We start from the raw sequence: 24,588 nt of genomic DNA on the forward strand, positions 1-24,588 counted from the left end.
AATTTGGAATAAACTCACCCCTTCTTTGTCAACATCTGTCAGGAATTGTGTCTCCATGTGACCATAGAACATACTACACAGTAAGGAAGATAGCACAGAACCATGGCTGATGCCTTTAGTCCTCAGGAAATTATGGTTGTTGATCTGATGGAACCAGTTAAGATATTAAAACATGACTAGCAATTATGCCTCATGAGGTGTTTTTATAATTTTTTCATATTATGTATTGGAATTTTGTTACACACTTAATCAAAACTTAAAGATATATATATAGATATATATATACAGAGCAAACAGGGAACTAATAAAATATACTTGTATCATTTTATCATATTAAACAAAAACAAGAACAAATTGGATGTGTATGGCAATTTTCGAACAAAATTATACTATTTGTGTTCTCCAATTTCTAATCAAGAAAGATGTTTCATAGTAAATAATGAAAAAATAAATTTTGTATACTACATAATAATTTATTGGACAATGTGACGATTAAGAACCGAACCTTACAGTTTGCTTTGAATCAAGCTATTTTTAAGAGTTGCATTGTCTGTAAGTATTATTATTACTATTATTTGATATTCACCTCTCTTCCTTTCACTACAAGCCTGAAATGGCTGGATCACTTACACTAACGATGTCATTATGGATAAGCTGTTGAAGTTTCTTAAGTATGCTGTCCACACCCTCCACACGAACAGAGACCTGTAATTGATATAGCCATGAGCAATGCTAAATTGACAGGTGTCACATATTGACAGGTGTCACACATTGTCAGGTGTCACATATTGACAGGTGTCACCTATTGACAAGTGTCACCTATTTTACAGGCTGCCAGAATTTACAGAGGCCACAATTTTGATAGGGTGTCACATATTTACAGTGTGGCGTAGTTACATGGTGTGACACATTTACAGATGTGTCACATACTTTATAGGATGTGACAGGTTCACAAATGTATATCATGTCACAGATATACAGGATAAGTGAACTTTGGTACTTTTCTCTATTTTGCCAAATCCATTTGCAGAGTGGAACAAATTCACTTATAAAACACTCTATGTAAAAAAAAAAAAAATCACAAAATCTTGTCTGTGATCATAATAGAGCATATCAAAAGAAAGTTTGATTATACTGTTTGTTTTTTTCAATAGTAAGAGATACTGTAGGGAGAGAGAATTCATAAATTGATTTTAACTTTACGATACCATAAATGATATTAACACTTAAGCAATATTCCAAAAATTATGGACCTTTTAAAAACATGTTTGAAATGAATATGGTTTTGTGTTAATCCATTATTTTATGCGGCAGCTGCCAGATACAAACTTTTCAAAACACATTTACAAACAGACCTGGTTAGTAATGATACTGTTGTGGTGACGGCCGTTCTTAGCAAGATCTACCAGGATTTGATGACAGGAGCGAGTATCGTATCTAATTCCATCTGCTGGGCTGACGTACCTCATCACAGTCTTTCTGACGTCACCGTGTCTGGTGATGGTGGTCACCCAGTATCTTCTGATTACGTACGTGTTTGGTAATTCCTTCAGACGTTACAAGAAGAGAAGGTGTAAGTGTGACTTTATAAGAAATAAGTTTATATTAAATCTCTGTCTTAGACAATGTAGCATTCTATTCATTGTCAAAAACATACACAAAATATATAAAGCCTACTGATTACGGGGCAATGGGAGTTTCATAATAAGAATAACTGGACTTGTGTTTTTATTATTTTTTTACTCAACTGTTTCTTACCCAATGTGTCCCTCTAAGGGACCTTTAGATTGGTAAATCTTCACCTAAAGCACTATTTTTGTACATTTTTAGGATGCTAAACTGAAAAACTTGTTGTGCTATTTGATAACATTTCAACAAGATTTGTTTTACACTGACTTCTAATATTTTTGTCACACAGTATTTGTCAATAACAAGCTCTGTAAGAAAAAACTCTGTAAAAACATGGAAAATATGATTTTCCATAAAACAAATATGAAATATTATACATCCAACGATGCCAACCACTCTTGGTGTTGCGTAGGACGTAAAATATAAAAAGGGACACTGGATTTATTTCACGGATAAACGATTTAGACGAACCTTTTGTTTGAGGTTGGTGGTAATAACTCTGAAAAGCTTGTCCTGTGGGATGCTGTCATAACACTTAGATATGTCCATCTTAACAAAGTAGAGAGGTCTGAAAGAAATAGATAACATAAATTAGAATAAAACAGGAATATAATAAATAAGAATTGTAAGAATTGCTTGGCCAAAGTGTCCTACTAATGAAGTAAGTTGCTACTTCATGTTTTTAATTTGGCTAGTTATGAGTGGAGGGAGGCGGGCAGGGAACTTACTCGGGTAATTTTGTGACTCAATTTATTCTTTTCAACAGAGCTAATGCCACTAGATGCTACTTATCAGTATTTTACATATATAGCTTAATTGACTCTCACTTTCAAATCAAATTCTACACCAAGCTACAATTTTACTGATTATAGATGATGTATTAACACCAAAACCTTTTAGATACAAATTAAACATCTTTAAGAATGAATATTCACAGCAATCTTCTAAACTATGAATATTCACAGCAATCTTCTAAACATATGAATGTTCACAGCAATCTTCTAAAAATATGAATATTCACAGCAATCTTCTAAATTATGAATATTTACAGCAATCTTCTAACCTATGAATATGTACAGCAATCTTCTAACCTATGAATATTTACAGCAATCTTCTAAATATGAATATTCACAGAAATCTTCTAAACTTTGAATATTCACAGCAATCTTCTAACCTATGAATATTTACAGCAATCTTCTAAAAATATGAATATTCACACCAATCTTCTCAAAATATGACTATTCACAGCAATCTCTAAACTATGAATATTCACAGCAATCTTCTCAAAATATGAATATCCACAGTAATCATCTAAAAAATGAATATTCACAACAATCTTCTAAAATTATGAATATTCACAGCAATCTTCTAACGCTTGTTGACCCTTGAACAAACCTTGAATCACCATTCTGTTTCCGTTTGACCACAAATTCTCTCCATTTGGGATAAATCGATGTCACGCCAAGACGTGAGAAACCGAAAAGCTTTGGATAATCCCTCTAAAGGGAAACAACCAAAAAAACAAGAACATTGTTATTACCACCAGTTACTTAACAAAGTAATTCTACTTAAATTACCTCTCATATATATTCTTAAGCATTTCGTTTCCATAACATTCTCATTTTATACAAAATCATGGACTTCTTTGTAATTAATTAATCCTTAATCTTCAAGATGTCATCCTATATTTCATTATTAATTCATTCATTTTTAAAAATGAAAAGTCACTGGTTTTATTTGGTCCTGAACATTTGCATCCCACAGAATGTTTCACAGTATATTTATTTATCACAATCAGGAACCAAGTTACAAAATGTTTATTTTTATTTTGAAATTGTCTTTATTATTTGAAAGGAAACTTTATCAGTGAAGCTACTTAAGTACATTAACAGATTTGAATGGTATTGAAAATTTATCAAACTCAACTTAAACAGTTTGATAAAATGAAAAACAATTACGTACCCACAAATAGTTAAAAATGTCCAATGCATCCCTCAGGAGAAAGTTGATATCATATTTCTTTCAACCAAGAGGAACAAAGATAAGTTATTTACACAAAATATCTATCATAAGAAGGAAAAACCAAAGTGACACAAAAAATGATGTTACCAGCAAAATATCAAACAACCTGTTAAGGACATAATTTGCATCTAATGGTAGTGTAATTAACAAACAAATCCATTCCACTTGGTGGGGAGGGGGTAGGGGGGCACAAGATGGGACCGCTTCTGCCCAACTGGTTGAATCAAACATGAAATCAACACCCCCAATAAAAGGCAATTATCGGAATATTGTATATAATAACATATTTTATTATTATCTTGGGTAATTTATTACATAATATACCAATATATATATATAATAGTTATATAGCTTATTTATTAGATTTATTTACATAACATTTATTTCAGGGCGATGCAAAGTAAAGTTCCACTCTTAAAGGTGACACTCAAAGGTTTTTTTCGTCAAGTTTTTGCCCAACAAAAGTGACTGGAGTCTGTGACTTGACTCAAAAAAAATCACTGGTCAAGGCTCAATTTGACCTCAAATTGAAATGACTCACCACAACTCGGGCCAAACGGTTCTCAATAACAGAAATGGGTTATGAGAAAGATAATTAGGGATTACCTCTTTGCCAGGGAGAGAAGATTTCCCCAATCTCACGATGGGGCGGAATCCTTTCTCTTTTGGAATAAACCTGAGTTTTGACTTTCCCAAGGTTTTCTGCAAATCCACCATCATCCTTAAAGTTAGCTGTTGAAGAAGTAAGACACAGTTTTGAGAGAGGTTGGAATCATGTGACCATTAAAGGACCATCAGGATTTGCTATGGAATATGCTAGGGAGTCAAAATAATGGTCACACATGTTCAAAAACCAACAGACATTTTCATGCCTCAAAAACATTTGTCCACAATGTGATAATTAATTGTCTTAGTAATTACACCTAATTGGTCTGGGGAATGATTTGGAGGCTAAGAACTTCCTTGGAGATGTTTTTCAATCTTTTAAGGACATAGAGCTACATTCAAAAGGAAAATATTGTAATCTTTAATACACTACAAAGTGTTCTTGATAAACACCATCGCAAAAAAACTAATCACTGCTGAATATATCTCGCCTTGGCCAAAGGTTAGTATAAAACCGATATTGTAAAATATATATTGAGCTATGAGATTAACTCCAAGGACCCATAGGAACAGACCTGAAGGAACTAAAGAAGTGGGGGGAAGATTTGGTACAAATAAAATTGAGAATAATGTTTGAACCTGGTCTATTTCAGAAAGCACTCCCAGCTTCTTATAGTCTGCAAGAGAAAGAGAAACTATGGTAAAACAAAATATGCATTCCATCGAACTTCCCTTTAATGATGAGGTCCAGCACCCCCCCCTCCCCCTCCCCTTCCCCCAGAACACTGCATGGCCTATACTATCAGTGAAATGTTTCTATCCAACCGAAAACCAACTGAAACAATTCACTGGATTACTGAAAGAGGAAGCATGACAGTTAAGGAGATTGTATATTTTGCTTATTTATGGAAGGAAGTTTCAATACTACAGATGGATGCATGTAAAATTTCCTCAGCTTTTCCTTTTCATGTAAGATAATATCTTTGTTGTTGTAGCAGAAGCAAGTTAGATCATAAGGTGGAGTGGCCAACCTGTGGATGTGATCAGGCGGGTATGAAGCTTCCAAACAGTAAGGGGGGCACAACATCAGAGGGGCACTTTCTCATTCCACAACCACCACTTATGCTATAAACTGATACACACCGGCCATATCACTTAAATATTTATAATGTGTTAGTATGCTATCAATACTATTTATTGAGATTGTTATTGTTAACCGTGCTACAAAAAGATATGGGATGCCATTTTAAAAATAGCATGTACAGACTAAAAATAAATAATTAAAATAAAATATTAATATTAACAAAGGCTTAAGATATCCAAAAGACAGTTCTTCATCAAAGGGGCACATTTATTTGCCAGTAGGGCACATTTGCTATTTTGGAAAAGGGGGGTGAGGGGCTCCTACCCCCCTGGATTTGATGCAACATTTCACTGTAGTAGGCAACATACATAGGATGATGCAATGTAACACTGTCTGATGACCTTTAACACTGTCTGATGACCTTACCAGTGAGGGCAGTTTCTTCCATGGTTTTCCATTTTGCCTTTGGGAAGTAGGCCAGTTCATTCTTACTGACTGATGTCTCCGTAACGTAGTACTGCAGCTGGAAAAAAAAAAAGGATCAACTACAATCCTTGATTATCGCTTAATGTGACAGTATTAACACCAAGTTGTGTCAAATCAGGACACACGTCATACAAATAAATACATGTCAGGACACATCGATATCTCAAAAGCAGGACAAACAACTTAACATACAAAGACACAGAAAGATGTCACAGTATCTCAGCTCAGGATAAAGAATGTAACATGCAAAACATAGAAATCGTTCACAGTACCTTACAACACAGGAAATACAAACAAAATAATTGAAATATGAATTCATATAACATTAAAAGCAGAGCAAGTCGTGAAATCGAAACAATTGAAGATTCTTTTGAGGATGTTTAAGACATAAGATCGTTAGCTTACTCTAATTAAGGGAAGTACCAGATCTGTAATCAACCAATCAAACATTGTTTCTGCCAGCTCCTTCCTTTTCATCCAGTCAGTCCTTGGAATATTCTTCCAATCTTCTTTGTTTGATTTGGTCCAAAGGCAATCGGAAATCTTTATGAAAAAAAAAAAAAAAAAAAATCTGCAATGTCAGATTGAAGTTGTTCTAAAAGGAGTATAACCAATCAGAAGGTGAAAATATGACTTATGTAATTCTCGTACCATCTATGAAAATTGTCAAATATAGATATCTGTGGTTGTTGCCTTAAATCTCAAACTTTTCTGGACAACCGCTCCCTTCGATCATCTTGAACTGTTCCAATACCCCACTCCCCCTACCCCCTCCTCTTGACCTACCGTTCAAAGTCGGGCGCTCAAGCGAGCAATCAGACTGTCCGAAGATATGCATATAGGAATTAAAAAATAGCCTACATTCCCTACAAGATGATAAATGTTCTCTCAACAATAGTTACTTTTTCCCCCCAGACCCCCTGGATGCCTTATTGTGCCCTAAATTGCTGCAGTGTTGTGCTGTTATCGTCAGAGACCCCCAAATCAGTGCCAACGCTCCCCTACTCCCGTGTACCCTGTAGCGCCCCCCTGAGACTTCCCAACGCCCCCAGGGGGGCGGCAGGACCACTTTGAGAACCACTGCCTTAAATGAAACAAATGAAACAATTAAACCGCTTTTAACAATTAAGACGCTTTAGTAGCTATCAATAGCTATCAATTAGTTAATATTACAGTTAGTATTAAGATTAGTGATCAAAAATTTAAAAATCGACCTACCAGAAATAGAATCTGTTTTGAACTTTGAAGAGATTTGTTACTTACAAAATTATAACAAAGCATACACATTTGAGAAAGGAATGTTAGCAAACCACTCATCTACTAACCCCACCAATAAAGGTTAATGTATAGAAATATGTAACACTTTGACCCTTGTCATTGTCAATGTCAGATCATTTAACTTTGAATAACACATATACACTAACAGCTGTGTTGAGAAAATGTGTAAAGAGCAACTCTTTAAGTTTGTGAAATTGGGAAAACACCAAATCACAAACCCAGTGAAGATTGCTCTGGAAATCTTGCAAAACGAAGTGGCTCTCTTCACAATATTATCCTTTTATGTAAAAGAGTAACAGCTTTGATTGTAAATTGAACACAAGCAAAAACTTTACTCCAGCTTACCCTTAATGATTTCTTCAACAGATCCAGGGGTAGTTTTTCAAATCTTCCAAGTTTCACCATCAGTTTCACATCTAAATAACAAATTATTCTCCAGTTAATTTTAAACACTTGGCTGAGTGAAAATACGATCATATTTATCTATCTTATTAATGAAAGTCTAAGAAGATGTGATACAATACATAGGAACTTACACACACAGGTACTACAACATCATAGTTACAACTAATCTACACAAAAAAACATTGAGACATTATTAAAAAATATTCAATATTCAAACAAAAATTCAAAAATCATTATAAAATAATTATAAAATTAATCAAATATAATAATTTTTGAAATAATTTTTAAAAAAATTGAAAAATTGATGGGGACAGAAACATGAATCTCTGTCTAAACAATGACGGTATAATATTCACGATATTCAAGAAAGTAGCCAAAAATACTCACACTTGAAGAAAGCATTTTGATTGGTTGTGGATCCCCATATCTCCATGGGAATAATCTTCTTCAATAAACCTCTCAATGAAACATACACCTCTGTTCCAGTCATTCCTGAAGACAGTGGAGATTCTTCACGACTGGCTTTCTGACTTTCTTTGTGAATAGTTTTCTCCTGTTTCTTATCATCAACAGTGTGGTTACTTGTGCTACCATGGCCACAAACCTTCTTGTACTTCTTGCCATGAATCTTTATGTAGACTATGTTGCCATCATCATCATGATGATCATGAGTATGTGATGTTTCCATGTTTATTGATGTTTGCCTTGAGTGTTTGGTATCCAGGCCCCCATGAGTATGTGACGTTTTCATGTTTACTGATGTTTGTCTTGAGTGTTTGGTATCCAGGCCCCTTCTTTGCCTTCTCTCTTGTACCATCATCTCGTCTGCCTCTGCATTCACAGAACCGTCTCCTAATGTCGATAAATTCTTCGTTAAAACTGAACTCGAGGAGACATTGTCACTTTCCTTTTCTTTTCGGTTCTGGATTCTCAACATCCTTCTCCTCCTATACTTTGAAAGTTTTCTTTTCGCCATTAAGATCTGCTTCGCTTGCATTTTCTTCTTCTTCTTTTTGAGCTTCTGTCTCAACCTCTTCAAATCCTCTGTAATAATTTGAATCAAACTCCTGTTTCTGCAGTTCATGGGTGCTTTATATTTTTTGATCTCATTGCCAATGACTCTATCTTCATTAAGAAATTCTTTTGCTCCCATGGTAACGTGGCCCTGACTGTTCAGACAATCCCTGGGTGTTGCGATAGTTCTTCGATGTATATTCATGCCATCCTTTTCTGATCCACAAGTTTTTCTCTTGAGTACTGACTCATCTTTTAAGATATCCTCTGGATCAACTGCAACACCATTACCACTGGACAACAAGTCACTGTTCCTTGACTGATCACTTGTAATATCCTCTGGATCAACTGCAACACCAGTACCACTAGATAACAAGTCACTGTTCCTTGACTGATCACTTGTAATATCCTCTGGATCAACTGCAACACCAGTACCACTAGATAACAAGTCACTGTTCCTTGACTGATCACTTGTAATATCCTCTGGATCAACTGCAACACCAGTACCACTATATAACAAGTCACTGGTCCTTGACTGATCACTTGTAATATCCTCTGGATCAACTGCAACACCAGTACCACTAGATAACAAGTCACCGATCCTTGACTGATCACTTGTAATATCCTCTGGATCAACTGCAACACCATTACCACTAGATAACAAGTCACCGATCCTTGACTGATCACTTGTAATATCCTCTGGATCAACTGCAACACCATCACCACTATATAACAAGTCACTGATACCTGACTGATCACTTGTAATATCCTCTGGATCAACTGCAACACCATCACCACTAGATAACAAGTCACCGATCCTTGACTGATCACTTGTAATATCCTCTGGATCAACTGCAACACCAGTAATACCGGATAACAAGTCACTGGTCCTTGACTGATCACTCGTCCTATCAAACGAATTTGTTTTCAACTTCTTACGCCGGCGAATATCTGTTAAATTATCAACGACGTAGATAGACCTCTTCTGCCCACAGATAATCACTGGTTGATCTGACTGGCTTCTCGTCGGCAGGCTATTTCTCTGGCTGTGAAATTGGTCACGTACTGTTTGAGCGGAACTTCTCTTGGTTGTCATGATAATTGAGCTCTTCGGACATTCTGTAGCAGACGGTGGTTCCTCAGATCTCTCATCCCTATCGCCTGCTGTGAAATATATTGTTTCCATAGTAACAGGACTGATTTCTTCTTTCCTTTTTTCTTTCGTTCCTCTTGTCTCTGTTACATCTGGGGTATCGTCATTGTTGTTGTCGTTGTTACTCATTTCTGGTGAACTGAATATTTCCATAGAACTATCTTGTCGACCAGAATTGGATACATTCAAACCTACCATCTTTTCAATGTCACCTTCATCAGAATCAGTCATCCCCTGATTCAAAGCTTGCCGGTTTATTTCCCTGACTGTACCATGACTATTTTCACAAGCCGTGCCGTTTATTTTCACTGCTGTCTGTTCTTCATCCAGGTTTGTTTCTTGGAAGCTATGAGTGATTTTCCTCATGCCCTGCTGAGCATCGTTTCCATGGCTGTTTTGATTTTCACGCGTGACGGTTTTCTTCCGCTGAGTACTTTTTTTGTCAGTTTTACAGAATTCATTCACATCTTCTGTCAGAATTACAGAGCATGTGTGTCCTGATTGATTTCTCTTTTTTCTTTGGGTTGATGAAGTCTTTTGAAAAACTTCAAGTCTTGTCCCTCTGAGAAGAAACCAAAGAAAAGTAACTCTGATTATACCGTATTTCTAATTATCCATAAAAGAAAGCAGTAACTCCTCAGGAGTATTGACTGTAATTTCCTTTTAACTTTACAATAGTGTGTGATTGTTTGAAATTTATCAAATTCCTATTTTTTTTAGATTTTAAGCAATGTTCGAATGGTAACAAAGGAAAGGTACCACTACAGATACAAACACAGAACTGTTACAGATAAAGGTACAACTACAGAATGACTATAGAATACTTACAGATACAGATATGACTACACAATGACTGCTGCATAGTTACAGAAACAGATACGACTAGAGAACAGTTACAGGCACACATATGTCTACAGACCAGTTACACCTCTTAAGAGTCAAGTGAAATCACAAGATCAGAAAACAGTAATGACATAAATGTTTCCATCAAAACTGAAGACCGCGACGGACATACTTGATATTACACAGCAGCTGTCTAAGGACGTCCCTGCTTCTTCGTAGTCTGTCAGGAATTCGTTTCTTCTGAAAGACAATGTTATATCGTAGTCAAATATTACTTTTTTAGCATGAATATGTAGATATCAGAGGGTATGACCAAACGTCTAACTTTTTTTATATATATATATATATGCTATGGTACACTCTTTGGGTTGTGAATAGCGTTCTAAATGCTGGTTAATAATAAATAATAATCATGATGTACATAGTTTTTATCTCTCTTACCTTTGCCTTAGATATTGTGCCACCATTTTGCTTCTGGAATATCTTCCTGACTAGTTGATCAGCACCAGAGATTGAGGCCGGGAAGGAGTTCAACGGATCTATACACAGAGGAGACCATAAAAACCATGAAAACCTTCGTTCAGACAATTACCTTTGGATGCACTTTGGATTACTGGTGTTACTCGAAAAGACTAATATATTTCACTTGTCTTGCTGTGAAAGGCCCACTGAGATGCAATAAAATCCTACCAAAAGTTGTGTTATAACACCATTCACTTAAATGATGGCTTTACAACAAATGCCATGAGTATAGTTCTGTCTAAGATATATAACATTATTACTACCGTTGTATTTATGTCTCAAAATTTCCACATCTGTGACACAAAGATGTCACAGATACACTGTAGCAGCTTGTCCATTACTAATATCACCTGGCCTAACCTTGTTTGGGTTTCGTTGTTAGTAACTACTACCTCCTACCTCAACTGAGGATCGTAGCTCAGTGGTTAACGCCAGTGCCTTTCAATCATGAGGTCCCGAGTTCGAGTCACTCCAAGATTAATGTATGTCGTCCAGTTACAGAGTTGTTGACAATTGACAATTCATAATCATGGACGTTAAATATGAATCTAAGAGACTGACTTCGGTCAGCTTGCGGCTTTGATAAGCCAATGATGGCATCTTCACGAGTTCCTGCTTGCAGGAGGATCTAAAATACAATACAATTGTTTCAATAGGATGGTGCCAGGCATTCATCTCTCACTTCACATTACAGATTAATACTGTGCAAGTGAATTACTTCGCAAGAGAATCCCTATTCCCCAATCAGCTCCCTCATATGCTTCTGAAAAACAATCTAGGACTCACATAACCCTTTTTGGTACCAATTCTTGTCATAGCAAAGGGACACAGCACTTATGGTGTCAGCAGTATTTATGGTGTCAGTAGTTTCCACGACATAAGTTGAAGAGGCTGTAAATGCTGGTGTTGACTTCTTCTTAGCTAACGCTGCTGGCATGTGGCTTTTAGATATACTGGTATGGACTGGATCACCTGCGGAGAGCAAACAGTGGTTTTGGGGTTTTTAAAGTGGCATTTTGGAGTAGAGTTTGATAAAATTTGCAATGTAATTTAATACTGCAAGATATCGAAAAACGAGTTCTGAGAAACTGGCAGGAAGGATTCTGAAAATCAATTGCACAAAAACTGAGAAATTTTCAATCACAAGAAAAGGAAATGAAAGTAAGAAGTGTAAATATGTTGGAAGCTTGCTGGGGACCGAAGAATATATTAACCGAAGAATTGATATAACCAACAGTGCTTTCAACACACTGTCAAGTATTTTCAAAAGCAAAAACATAAGCCGAAACATTAAGCTTAGGATTTTCGAGGCTTTATTAAAGAGTATTTTTTTGTACAATTGCGAACTGTGGGGCACAACAAAGGATCTTGATCGCAAAATTGACACTTTTCAAAGGAGTCTACTTCGTAATATTCTCAACATCAGATGGACCAATAACAATTGGTTATCAAACGATGAGCTCTACAATGAAACCAACCAAACACCTTGGTCCTCCATAGTCGCACATAGAAGATTGAGATTTTTCGGTCATGTAGCAAGACTCCAGGAGGACACTCCAGCAAAGGTTGCTTTAAGAGAAGCATTGAGACATACTGCTAAACCAGTAGGAAGGTCCGTGACTACCTTGCTTGGAAAAATAAAGTCGCAATTTAAGGATGTTAACATTAACAATTTCGAGGAAGCAATAAACCTTGCGCAAGATCGTGATACAAGGCGGAGGTTAATCACTGAGCATGTCGGATAGACGAGACTCAACTTACTACTTCTAATTTAATACTAAAATCATACAAGATATCTGCTAGTTTTAAGCTACTTGACTGTATTGCTCCTGCAAGCCATTCAAAATTAGCTTGTAGTGAATTATATCTCAGGAGTCCAGAGAGAGAGAGAGAGGGGGGGGGGAAGGGGTGGTGGCATCAAGAAATCCAAGACAATATATAGTTTTTAGATTCTGGTGGAGCCATCTTTCTACCTTAGTTTCTAGACTAGTAGTAAATGTAACATGGAATTATTAAAATAAAACCTATGTAAAAATAAAACCCACCGGATAGCTGTATGTAACAGCCAGACCCAGCTTCTATAAATATGGAGGTATTGTGAAGCAAGTCCTTCATGGCATCTTTACCTATTCTGCATGGGAAAAGTGTAAAACGGGAATTTTAATCATTTTCTCTCCGACAGAAATCCTGCCCTGCCCATGGAAAGTCCCACATGCATATACACCTGACCACAAACTATCACTTATTTGTTCAATTTATATCACAACCAATTGTTAAAACCATTTTTTGTCATGTTCTTGAGGGATGATGGGTAAGCCATTCTTCGGTATATCTCTATTAACAATTAAAGGGAGTGAAGACTCGTGCACAAAGAAACATCTGATGCCGGTAATCTGACCTAGTTTCTAATGAGGTGTAGCAGAAGTGTTAGACACCACCATTGATCCCAGAAAATACACACACAGCTTGCTACCGTCGGTAATTAGACACTAGTGTACAGTCAATACATGCAGCTACGGTCAATACCCACAACACAGTGTACATTGCAGCGATGGATATCTCAGGTCTAGATAAAAGATAACAAGGTATCACGTTTCATTACTGTCTGCATTTTGTAGCGACAACTTCACTTGCAAGCAACAGAAAGTTAACTTTTTCAAAGGGCTGCACACGGCTTGGGGCGAGTCTTCAATGACTTTAATTTCTACTAAAACTATTGACTAGACTACTCCTGATCATGGCCTATCCTGGAGTCAGATGGATCATGAGGCAGCCAATTCAGTTTTACCCTGCCAAAGACGGCCTTGATCTAAACGACATAACTTCATATTGACATAAAGGTGTGGGTTTGTTCATAACTTTGTATGTATTAATTTTGTACTTCAAAATTAGATCCCACATGCTCAAAACTCAACAGATTCAACCTTCTGCCAAGGGACAAAACAACAGAGTGAAGGTAAAAAAGAAAAAAAAAAGAAAAAAAACGAACAACTTTTGTTTGTTTTGACATCACACCTGCTAGTTTCAGAATACATCATGCAACACCATTGAATATCAACATCTCTAAAAAAAAACAGGTCAAAATTAAATGTTACTTTTGCTGAGATACTTAGAATATGCTTCTATTTTACAAAAAATACAAAATGATTTTTTTCCTTCAGGATCATTCTGAGAAGTTTAATCAGTGAAATGGTGGTGAATAAATCAACAAAGGTTTCACAAATTTAATTCTACATGATTGGTTGAAAACACATCCACATTTATTTGTAGATAAATTTAACAACATTCAAAGGTTCAGGGAGAATAACAACGGAAGAAAACTTACACGTATAGTATCTTTGACCAGAATGGTGTGATCAGTTGAGTATAATTATGATCTGGGTGGAAGGGCACCCCATCACTGTATTTCTTAATCTTCATGACACCAAGTGCTAAAACATTAGTTTTGTTCCCTCTGATTATCATTTCCTGGAGAAAGACAAGAACAGAGAAGTAAACTATACAACTTTATCCATATATTCGACAAACAATTTATCCGGTACTTCATTGATCGATGTTATGGAATGTGAGAAAATTGCTACACGTACGAAAAGATTTGTAGACTTACTTTTCCTTATAAATTTTATTTTGCACAGCAATTTTGATTTAATAACAAATTCTACACAAATTTGGAACACTCAATTATTTCCTGGTATTAGAGCATTGGTGAACTGGATCAACTTACAAAGGTTGTTTTGCATATTAAATATTTGTACTTAACAAAAGACGTTTACCATCAGGGTAAGCCATGATACATTTTGGAACAAAACATTCCTCACTTTGCACTGGAAATTGGAATCATACAATAATTTTTTATCAACAAGCAAATCATATCAACACAAGGAATGTCACTTCATCTTTCTTCTAGTATCAACGTTTTCGATCTTTGTCAGAGAATAAACCAAAATGCAACTGCAAAGTTTCTTAGACTTATATTTGCCAACCATGTTTTCTTTCTTACGTATCATCATGTGATGGCGCTCTTTCACTATAGACTTGTTACATCAACATTAACTAAAATCGAATATCAACTAAGAACATTTTGTAAGATTATGAAAAAAATTTCACCTTTTAAGACAGTGGTTTTGGTTGTTCCATTCATAAATGTAAATGATATCTTTGTAGACAGTGAAACAAATTTGATATATGGTTGAATGTTCATGAATATGCAATGAAAGATACTTCTTATTGCATAATTTCATTGCCTTTAGATCCTGCCAGTACCAAAATATCAAGTCTTCTAACTTTAACAAATTGACCTTCACAGACTTTTTGCAGTGGATAAGCAGTTTGCTAAGGTTTACCTCTCTCTGAAATAATTTGACTCAGTCAAAAATGAATAATAGTTTCTTTTAAAATTTTCTATTTTTACCTGAATAACTTCTTCAACAACCTCCATTTGACCTTCATCATCGGACGGGAATGAAGAGGGCGCTCTCTTCCTTAAGGTATTGTTTGGTGACACGGCAACCAGGGTCTTCCTGAGGATTATCTGGAACCTACCAGTAGATCAATGGGATTACTCAGATTAGATTAATCCTCTACAGTTTCATTTCTGTGTTAAAGTAAGTTGGCCTAACGTTTCGATCCTAGCAGGATCTTCTTCAAAGGCTTAATGACAAGTAACAGTAACAGAAGGGACAAAAACACGCACAGAATACAGACAGGTTAATGAGCATGGTGAACACAAAGAGATAGATGTAAGGGGATTAGTAGACAAGGGAGGGAGAGAAGAAAGAAAGAAACCAACAGGGGAAGAGGAGAGGTAGGAGATAAACAGTGGAGGGACAAAGAGAGGATTAAGGGAAGGGGGTAGGGAATAATTTCATTTCTGTCAGAATCAGAGCCATTTTGAAATAAAAATCTAGTCATGACCATTGTGCATTGAGAACCTTCAAGTTTAGTCTCCAAATTTAAGTTTGAATTGGTCAGGACAACTCAAACTCTGATCCTGAGATTCACACCTACAAAGTGGTTTTTCTAGTTACCCTGAGAACTGGTATTTTGTATCATTTCTAATTGTGGCAATAGTTTTTATTTTTTTATTTTTTATTTTTTATAAAATGCTAAAGTGAACAATAGCCCATGCAGATTGACAGAAGTCAAGACCAAATATAGACAACAGGGTACTATAAAGGAAAACCACATGGGCCAATCAGTGGTCCACAGCAACTTAGAACAACTAGAAGGGAGGGGCTTACTACAGCATCAGGCACAGGAAATAAGATGCTGATGCACCCTGCACTTGAAGGACTGAGCACCGTTGTCAGAAATGTCACCAACTACGCTATCTGGTAGGCTATTCCATACTTGTACCGCAGAGTGAATGAAGGTCCTGCCAGTGGAGACTGTCCTCGAAACTGGTACTGTAAAAGCATGGCCGGGCATCGACAAGCTAGAGCGTGTAGCTCGTCTAGCTACAAAGGGGTGTGGTAGCATTGCCTTTAGGTCCGGTGGGCACGAGTTGGTGTGCATCTTATAGAGAACAGTCGCTGCTGCCACCTGACGTCTTTGGTGAAGAGATGAGATGTTCAACTCAGTTCGTGCTTTCTCCTCACTTGTGCCAATGATGCGAAGGGCCTTCTTCTGGATCGAGTCAAGTAGTCCTAAGGTGGTGGGCGAGGCACTCATCCATGAAAGAGAGGCATATTCCATCACGCTACGGACCTGAGCCTTGTAGACTGTTGCTCGTCCCCGGATGTCCAATTTGTTGGCAACTTTCCTCAGGGCACCCAGTTTCTGTCCAGCTCTGGATGATACCTTGGAGATGTGTTTTGCCCAGGTCAGCTTGCTGTCAATTGTGACTCCCAGAATCTCCAGCTCCTCTTTTTTGGCCAGTTTGGTGTTGCCAAACATGAGATCCAGCTTGGTAGGGTTCCTCTTTCTTGAGATTGTCAGTGCCTTGCATTTCGATGGCTCAAAGGTCACCTTCCATTTGTCTGCACAGATCCTCATTCGCTCTAGGTCTCTGTGTAAGCTTGCTGTTACCGCCTTGGGATCATCTCTTGATGAGATCTCACAGTACAGAGTAGAGTCATCTGCATAGAGGTAGAGGTTGTTTTCACATTCGTCGCCCAGATCGTCGATGAACACAGAGAACAGAAGTGGTCCCAGTATTGACCCTTGGGGCACTGACGCATTGATGGAGGAAGTACTTGATGACTGTCCAGATAAGACAACTTTGATAGATCTGTCTGCGAGGTAGCTCCTGATCCAAGTGAGAAGATTGCCTGAGACTCCTTTCACTTCAAGTTTTGAGCAGAGACCATTGTGCCACACCTTGTCAAATGCACCTTTGATGTCCAGGGCAATTAGTCGCACCTCGTTACCTCTGTCCAGGCTGTTTGACCACTGTTGAGAGAGTATGGTGAGAATGTCAGCCGTGCTGTGGTGTGGCCTAAATCCAAACTGCCTATCCGATATCAGATGATTATCCAAGAGGTACTTCTGAAGTTGGTTCTGTACAGCTGCCTCCATAACCTTGCTGATGATGCAGAGAAGAGAGATGGGGCGGTACATAGATGGATCTGACTTTGAGTCTCTCTTGTGAATAGGGATGACAGATGCAGTTTTCCATTGACTTGGAAAAACACTGTGTGAGAAGCAAAGCTCAAACAGCACGCTAAGTGGTCTTGCAAGTTCTGCACTGCACTCCTTCAGGACTCTGGCAGGGATTTCATCAGGGCCAGTAGTTTTGTCGGGTTGCAGATTCCTCAAGAGCTTTCTGACATCTTTGACCTTGAAAGCTATTACAGTAATGCATAACTAATGAATATGTCATTATATGTAAATTGTGTCGATCAAATTGACCTTTGACAGATTTGGACAAAGGAGTCCTATGTGATTGGTTGTCATAAGTAGAGGAAAACAAATTAAGTAAAATTAAGTATTAAACTAGTCATGGTGGACGTGGACATAAAATAGCAATGTGTTATGAGGGTGCATGAATCTACTAACACTACCCTAAATATATCATTCTGTACAGCAGATCTGTTCCTCTGTACGTCAACAGGTAAATTCAAATCACTACTCAATCACAACTAAATGGTAGTTAAGTGTTTGCTTTGATGAGCCGTTGCCTTTACACCTCGTCAGTGTCATTCCTTGCCACCCTGCCAAACATTGAAATAAACATTACTGGACCAGAGCTGTTGGCAACACGGCAAGCTCAAACAACATGCGTTTTGTTTCTACCGACAAAGCCTTTTTCTCTCACTAAGATATTCAATTGTTTATATAAACCTTTCTCAATGTTTAGGAATAATTAGGAAAATACTTTGCACTACTTTTAGTAGTTGAACATTTCTAAACCTTGGAGGCAATATTTAAGGACCATTAAAAGTTCTATGTTATTCATACACAAAATTATAATTTTTACATTGAATTCCAAAGAAATGAAATATGAACGAAATGATTCTTGGAATGGAAAGATAAAATTACCCAGGTTTCTGTGAATACTTTGACAGCTTCTCTGGAGCATCTTGTAAGGTCGCATAAATATACTCTTGAAGATTGAAAATTCTTCCATATGCTCTCTTGAGAACTTCCATAGTAACTGCTATGAACAGAATAATTCCCAGTGATAACAATCTGATAACATTCATGCATTCATAGCTTTTGTTTATTTGTTTGGGTTTCAAGGAACTGATTAAAGTTGAATCACGTTAAAAGAAATGGTACTAACATTCTAACTATAAGACTAATCTTGCAGTGTAGTAGGACCAATTCTGACAAAAAATAAGCCTCAATACCAGTATTTTCAACAAATTTATTGATGATTGCATTGTTTTGAAGGGTGCATTCAAAATCACGCTATTTTTCGAAATGCTACAGGTTTTCAGATTTCTAATTTAAATGTATATTTTCTGAAGTACATACATTTCATCATTTTATAATAATTCAACTATGACAATGTCAAACCTATAATACAAACTATAACTGTCAGTATAAACACTCCCAAATATGTGGAAATATCACATTGTTAGGAGTGATCGTATCTACAGTATAAGCACCAAGCAACGCATGCATATGTGTAATGGTGAGAGTCCATTAAACGTTATTCAGAAATCATAGCCCAGAAATCATTCTCTTTCTTACATAGTTTGTTTACCTTCTACGTTATGGATATTTTCATCATCAGACGATGAATCTGAATTATCGTACTAACAACAATCTAACACAGGGAATCTTATTGTGTTTGATCGATTTTTGATATTCAAAACTTTTCAAAATGTTGCATGCATAAATCCATATAATTAGCGGGTCTTAACTTTGCAAACAGAATGAGAGTTGAATACATAGAAACAGAGCTGATGTCATTCATAGAAATTATAGACCGTGTTTTCATTATTACGTGATACATACTGCTTCCGATAACCTTAGTAACCCTTAAACCAAGCTAGAAACGAACCTTGTGTATGACATAGTTAGCTAGCTGGTACAATACGATATCACGATCTATTGTAACAAAAGGTTTTGATAAATCCAAGAAACACCCAGGGAACTTTTATTCATGTCACTGGCTTCAGTTACCTTGTTGCCTTTACTAGGGATAACTTAGTCGAGTGCCCTGGTTCAAAAGCATACTGCCCCTTGAATAAAATATTATGTTTTGTAAAGAAAATTTGTATTTGATTAAACATTAACGTTTCTAGTATTTTAGAAAGATATGTCAAACAGAAACAGGACGGTAGTTTACAATGCAATCCACATCGCCACTATTATAAATTGGAACAACTTTTGCCATTTTTACATCATCAGGAAAAATTCCTTGCTTTAAAGAATTATTAAAAATGTGTTCCGAAGGTAATAAGTGGGATCACAGTACGAATTACGGACAGACGTAAACCGTCATAACTGCCGACTTTCTTGGTTTTAAACAATCGAAAGCAATTTCCTCCTCAAAAGTCGGAAAGAGAAATAAGGAAGATTGGTCTCTTTCAGGGAGACTTTGATAAGCAGATGAAGTAGTACAGTATGATGTATTTTTCCAGCTACAGAAGGTTCAAGATTAACAAGGAACAAATTACCGACGGATGTAAACAGTCATAACTGCTGACTTTCTTGGTTTTAAACATTCAAAAGCTAATCTAGTAATTTCCTCCTCACAAGTCGGACAGAGAAATAAGGAAGATTGGTTTCTTCAGGGTAACTTTGGTAAGCAGATGAAATAGTATGATATATTTTTTTCGGCTAGGAAGATTCAAGATTAACAAAAAAATTATTGACTGCTTCAGCGATGTTGCACCGCTCTATAAGACGACAAGATACGTTAATTAGTCTTGAAAGTGTCAGGGAAATTTCCATCTGACTTTTCCATTCAGATAATATTTTATTAATATTTTTCTGTGCGCCATTCATGTCATTATTGCAGCCATTGAATATTTCATAGTAGTAATTTCTTTTAACAATGCGTACCATGTGGTCCAGTTTTCAAAGTACTTTCGAAAATGTAACTTATTTGCACCCGTGGAAGGCTTCAAGAGATTTCTATACAGCCTGTTCTTATGCTTAATTGAGTTTGTTATTCCTGCAGTCATCCAATCTTTCCTCCTTTTCTAGTTGCGACTAACTTTCATGAAGGGGAAGCAAGAATCGTCTTCTACCAAGTATATGGACAAAACTACCGTACGCTGCACTGAGGTCTTGTATCTAGAATAGACTTGTTCCCAGCTTGTATTAGAAATACAAGAAGTGAAAGTTTCTATATTACTTATGCAGGGGTTTCGAACGAAAACTGGCTCAACCTTGAATCCTTGATTGCCATGTCTTGAGCAAGGACTTAATGAATATTTAAAAAAAGAAAAGTATACCAGATGAAATGTTTTTCCTAAGATCAATGTTGAAGTCACCCATTACATAACCAAACTTGACCTCCTCTCAGACTTTACTTCACATATCATACATACAGTTGTTGAAGTGTGTGACATCTCCACTAGGTGGACGATAAAAAACAATTACAACGTTGTGTTTTACATATGAGGCATGCGAACCTCCACAGAAATGTTTTCAATATCTACAGTGAAGACTGAAATATTGAACGTGTATGTGGAATTGACACTTGTCTTTAATAAATAAGGAGACACCACCCCCTTTCTTGTTTTTTCTATGGTTTTCTGCTAATGAATAATTATCAATTTCCAGAAGAGGTGAGACAGTGCTGCAAACTTACGATTATTATTATGAAAAAGTCATACGTAATATTGTAGTTTTTATAGAGACTACGACTGTTGAGATGGAAAACATTAAAACCACGTCCTTACTTAAATTGTGAAAGTCATCTACTTGAAAGTAGTGACTGATTTTCTGAACATCATTATTTACGTAACAGCTAATCTGCCCATTATTATCAATCTGTGAAAAGTGAGTATGAATGGTCGACATTAACGCCTACAGCATCATAAAATTCTTGATAAGTAGATGCACAATGAAAATAGGCAAGAATGACATAGATCAGAGAGCATACAGCTGTGGAATCTTAAAGAGCATCCAGAACAGTGACTTAACTAATCCTCTTGTAAAGTTGTTGTAAAATCCCCCTTACAAGTTAGAAAAACACCACTCAACATAGTAACTAAGCTCACACAACGTAAATTTGGCAGTAAACTCCGGAGCCCAGAATTAATAATTATTGTCTTGGTACAAATGTATTTATTTCTACGGCCTAGGCTTGAATCATCACTGAAACAACTGATTGGCTTACTACTCCCAATAATACTACTACTAGTTAGTAATAGGCCTAGGTGTACTATGATAAGTTAACTTAGTGGACCATTTCTTCCCTCTGTCATTGGATGGCATGATATTGATCCCCTTATGTAGACATCAAGGGTCGGACCTAGGCTAGAGTCCACTGCATGTCCAAGAGGGGTTCAACTTAGTTGTAAACGATCAGTGTACAATCCATTACAACTTTTAGTCCTAACATTAGAAGCTAGAATAACTTGACTTGAGCCTAACAGTTGGGAACTATGTTAGGTCTAGACATAATGTTAGTGTCTTTTAACTACAGACTACAGTAACATCTTACACTATTAGTGTCTCACTAAGTAACACTCACGCTCAGTCTAAACTCTTAAGTTAGACCTAAGGCCTAGGCTAAGTATCATAAAGTGTGAGGTTAAGAACGCGCACCACTCTCACGGAAACCAATGATATATTCTTAAGGTTAAGACTAAGATATGACAGACGGTGGCTATGCAAAGCACATTACTTCTCCTTGGTACATCCAGGGAGTCCCAAGTACATCATAAGATCAGGGATATTAGTTATTATTTGACATGTCTAACACGTTGCAGACTGTAAATGTTACTACTAGTACTAGTTACACCTTTGCACGATTTTCCCTCGTTTTCAAAACAAACTTGCCTTGTATTTCGCAACATCTATTACTTCGTAACTAAGAGTGGCTATTAGTTTATACAATTCACCACTGTAGTACTACTATATACTAAAGTACCGATGCGCAGGCAAACACGGGTGTTTACATGTAGTATTACGACCCTTTCGCATCAGATTTTCACGGATTTTCGGACGCTTTCCCGAACACAATTTCAGTACATTACCTATAATTAATCGGACCACACGACCTGTAAATTGAAGGGGCAATCAATTCATGTTATGTTAAAGCTCGCATTGGTGAATATTGTAGATGTTCCACTTCCATTTTTCCCCTTTCAAAGACAAAAAGGAAATGTTTCATCTTACGGAAATTCTCTTGCAGATATTCCTCACGGACAACATGAGTTTTACAGTGATACGTATCGCAAAGTTATCTCAGATTACTTCAAAGAACCGTAGCCTACATTGAACAAAGGTTAACTTGAGTGGAGCTGATAATGAACTTCTCTCTCTCATCCCCACCCCTCCACTACTACAGCAGCGCAACCATGTGTTTATGATTAATCATTGATGGTACTCAGTGGCGTCGCCAAGGGGTGGTCTGGGGGCACTTGCCCCCCCCCCAAAAAACAATCGTGCCCACCAGGTTCCCCTCGATCCCCACCCCAAGTTGCGATTTGTAGTGTTATAAAAAATTACTTAAAAAAAACTATTTGACAAAGGACGAAGCGTAATACGTTCTTTACGGTAAAACTTCTTACCACCGACTATCACAATAACCAGTTGTTATATCACTACTAACAACCCTGCCCGCGTTCTCCACGACAATTTTCATATTGCTAATCATAGGCTATTATTTGTACCAGGGGTCAATGTCTTAAACTCCAAAAGTCACAAAGAAGGCTTAATATTTGGCATAATTTTTTGGTCAACTAGGGTTGTGAATGAGTGGAACAGTCTGCCTGAGAAAATTGTACTCAATTGCAAGTAGTGTGAATGGGTTTAAGAATGCTTTGGACAAGCACTGCATTGTAATCGGGTTTGAGTGTTTGTGTCTTAAGTCCCCCCCCCCCTCCTATAGGGTCCTTGATGGGGACTTGAGTGTCCCTCCTGATCCTTAATTTCTACTAAACTAAACTAACTATTTTACGGCATCACTGTAAATGTCTTGGTCAGAGATAAGTTATTAGTCAGCATTATATTCAGATCTCTGTTTCAAATCAGAGCCGTGCATAGACACGGCTCTGTTTGAATTCAGAACCGTCTTTCTGTTTGAAGTTATTACATAGCGTCCTCTTATTAATGTACGCGCCGATCTACGGCAAGCCTTTCCAAATTTACCGAGTTCAACATAATTATCAAATGTATTAGTGGGCCTAAAATGGTTTAAACAGTGATCAAAGGAGAGAATGGGCGTGCCCACCCCAAAATGGTAGATGCCCCCTAATACTCCCTCTCCTCCAAACGAACTTTACCATTTCCAACAAAACCTTGGGTCAGAAGATACACAACTTTTTTACTTCTGTGATTAATTAATTTACATCTACTCCTCCAAAATTCTGCTGATTTGAAGCTGAAATAATGAAAACTACAAAGCACCAGGACCCCCACCTGGGCCCACCAGGAACAATATGGTGGGCCACTGCACCCCATCCAAACATGGCTCAGCGCTTACATTGGCGCTTATGGCGCCAACTTTTGTATTAACCAAATTCTGTGACCCTCAATCCTTCTCCCTTGCTCTCATTTCCCTCACCCACTTCTCATAAGATGTCTAGTTGAGCCACTGGATTTGCGATCCTGTGTTGAGATAATTCACTTAGCTCTAGCCTCTTCAACTTCCCCAAGTATACACTGGAAAATGGCAAAAGCTACAGACTGAAGGCCACTTTCATGGGCGTCAGAAGCTTGGGATTGGTACGGCTGATCATAGTGTGGCCATCTATCATAATTATCAGCGGGGGGGGGTGACATTTGGTAGGTCAAACTACGCTACGCGCCACCATGGTTGGCGCGTAGCGTAATGGAGAAAATTTTGAAAAAATGCTTCCCAGATTGCAGGAAATGGCACTTCACGAGCTTGAAAACAAGACCCCTGCCATGCCAGAGTAGTTACTTTTAGCCCCGCTACTTGTTTGTTTCAGCTTGGTTCTTTATTTTTTGCCAT

General features: G+C 37.1%; 1 protein-coding gene across 3 annotated transcripts in view; it reads right to left on the minus strand.

Moving 5' to 3' along the window:
- Positions 1-22,477, minus strand: part of LOC139974838 (uncharacterized) — a 31,837-nt gene extending 9,360 nt beyond the window's left edge. Inside the window, exons 1-20 of one of the 3 annotated variants that reach the window (XM_071982306.1) lie at positions 22,294-22,452; positions 18,522-18,636; positions 15,454-15,580; positions 14,368-14,510; positions 13,088-13,173; positions 11,829-12,014; positions 10,962-11,059; positions 10,693-10,760; positions 7,898-10,239; positions 7,451-7,521; positions 6,233-6,370; positions 5,768-5,864; positions 4,897-4,934; positions 4,258-4,383; positions 3,592-3,648; positions 3,025-3,128; positions 2,101-2,197; positions 1,356-1,547; positions 631-705; positions 19-144 (exon numbers count right to left, since the gene is read on the minus strand). In XM_071982306.1, coding sequence (XP_071838407.1) covers positions 19-144; positions 631-705; positions 1,356-1,547; positions 2,101-2,197; positions 3,025-3,128; positions 3,592-3,648; positions 4,258-4,383; positions 4,897-4,934; positions 5,768-5,864; positions 6,233-6,370; positions 7,451-7,521; positions 7,898-10,239; positions 10,693-10,760; positions 10,962-11,059; positions 11,829-12,014; positions 13,088-13,173; positions 14,368-14,510; positions 15,454-15,580; positions 18,522-18,631 — 4,281 coding nt within the window. In that variant the 5' untranslated portion in view covers positions 18,632-18,636; positions 22,294-22,452. Of the gene's footprint in view, positions 1-18; positions 145-586; positions 706-1,355; positions 1,548-2,100; positions 2,198-3,024; positions 3,129-3,591; positions 3,649-4,257; positions 4,384-4,896; positions 4,935-5,767; positions 5,865-6,232; positions 6,371-7,450; positions 7,522-7,897; positions 10,240-10,692; positions 10,761-10,961; positions 11,060-11,828; positions 12,015-13,087; positions 13,174-14,367; positions 14,511-15,453; positions 15,581-18,521; positions 18,640-22,293 lie in introns of those variants that run through there. The other 2 variants (XM_071982304.1, XM_071982307.1) reach the window with 2 other exon arrangements.
- Positions 22,478-24,588: the final 2,111 nt, after the last annotated feature.

Source organism: Apostichopus japonicus, chromosome 10 (assembly GCF_037975245.1).
Source record: "Apostichopus japonicus isolate 1M-3 chromosome 10, ASM3797524v1, whole genome shotgun sequence".
In the NCBI taxonomy this organism is placed as follows: domain Eukaryota; kingdom Metazoa; phylum Echinodermata; class Holothuroidea; order Aspidochirotida; family Stichopodidae; genus Apostichopus; species Apostichopus japonicus.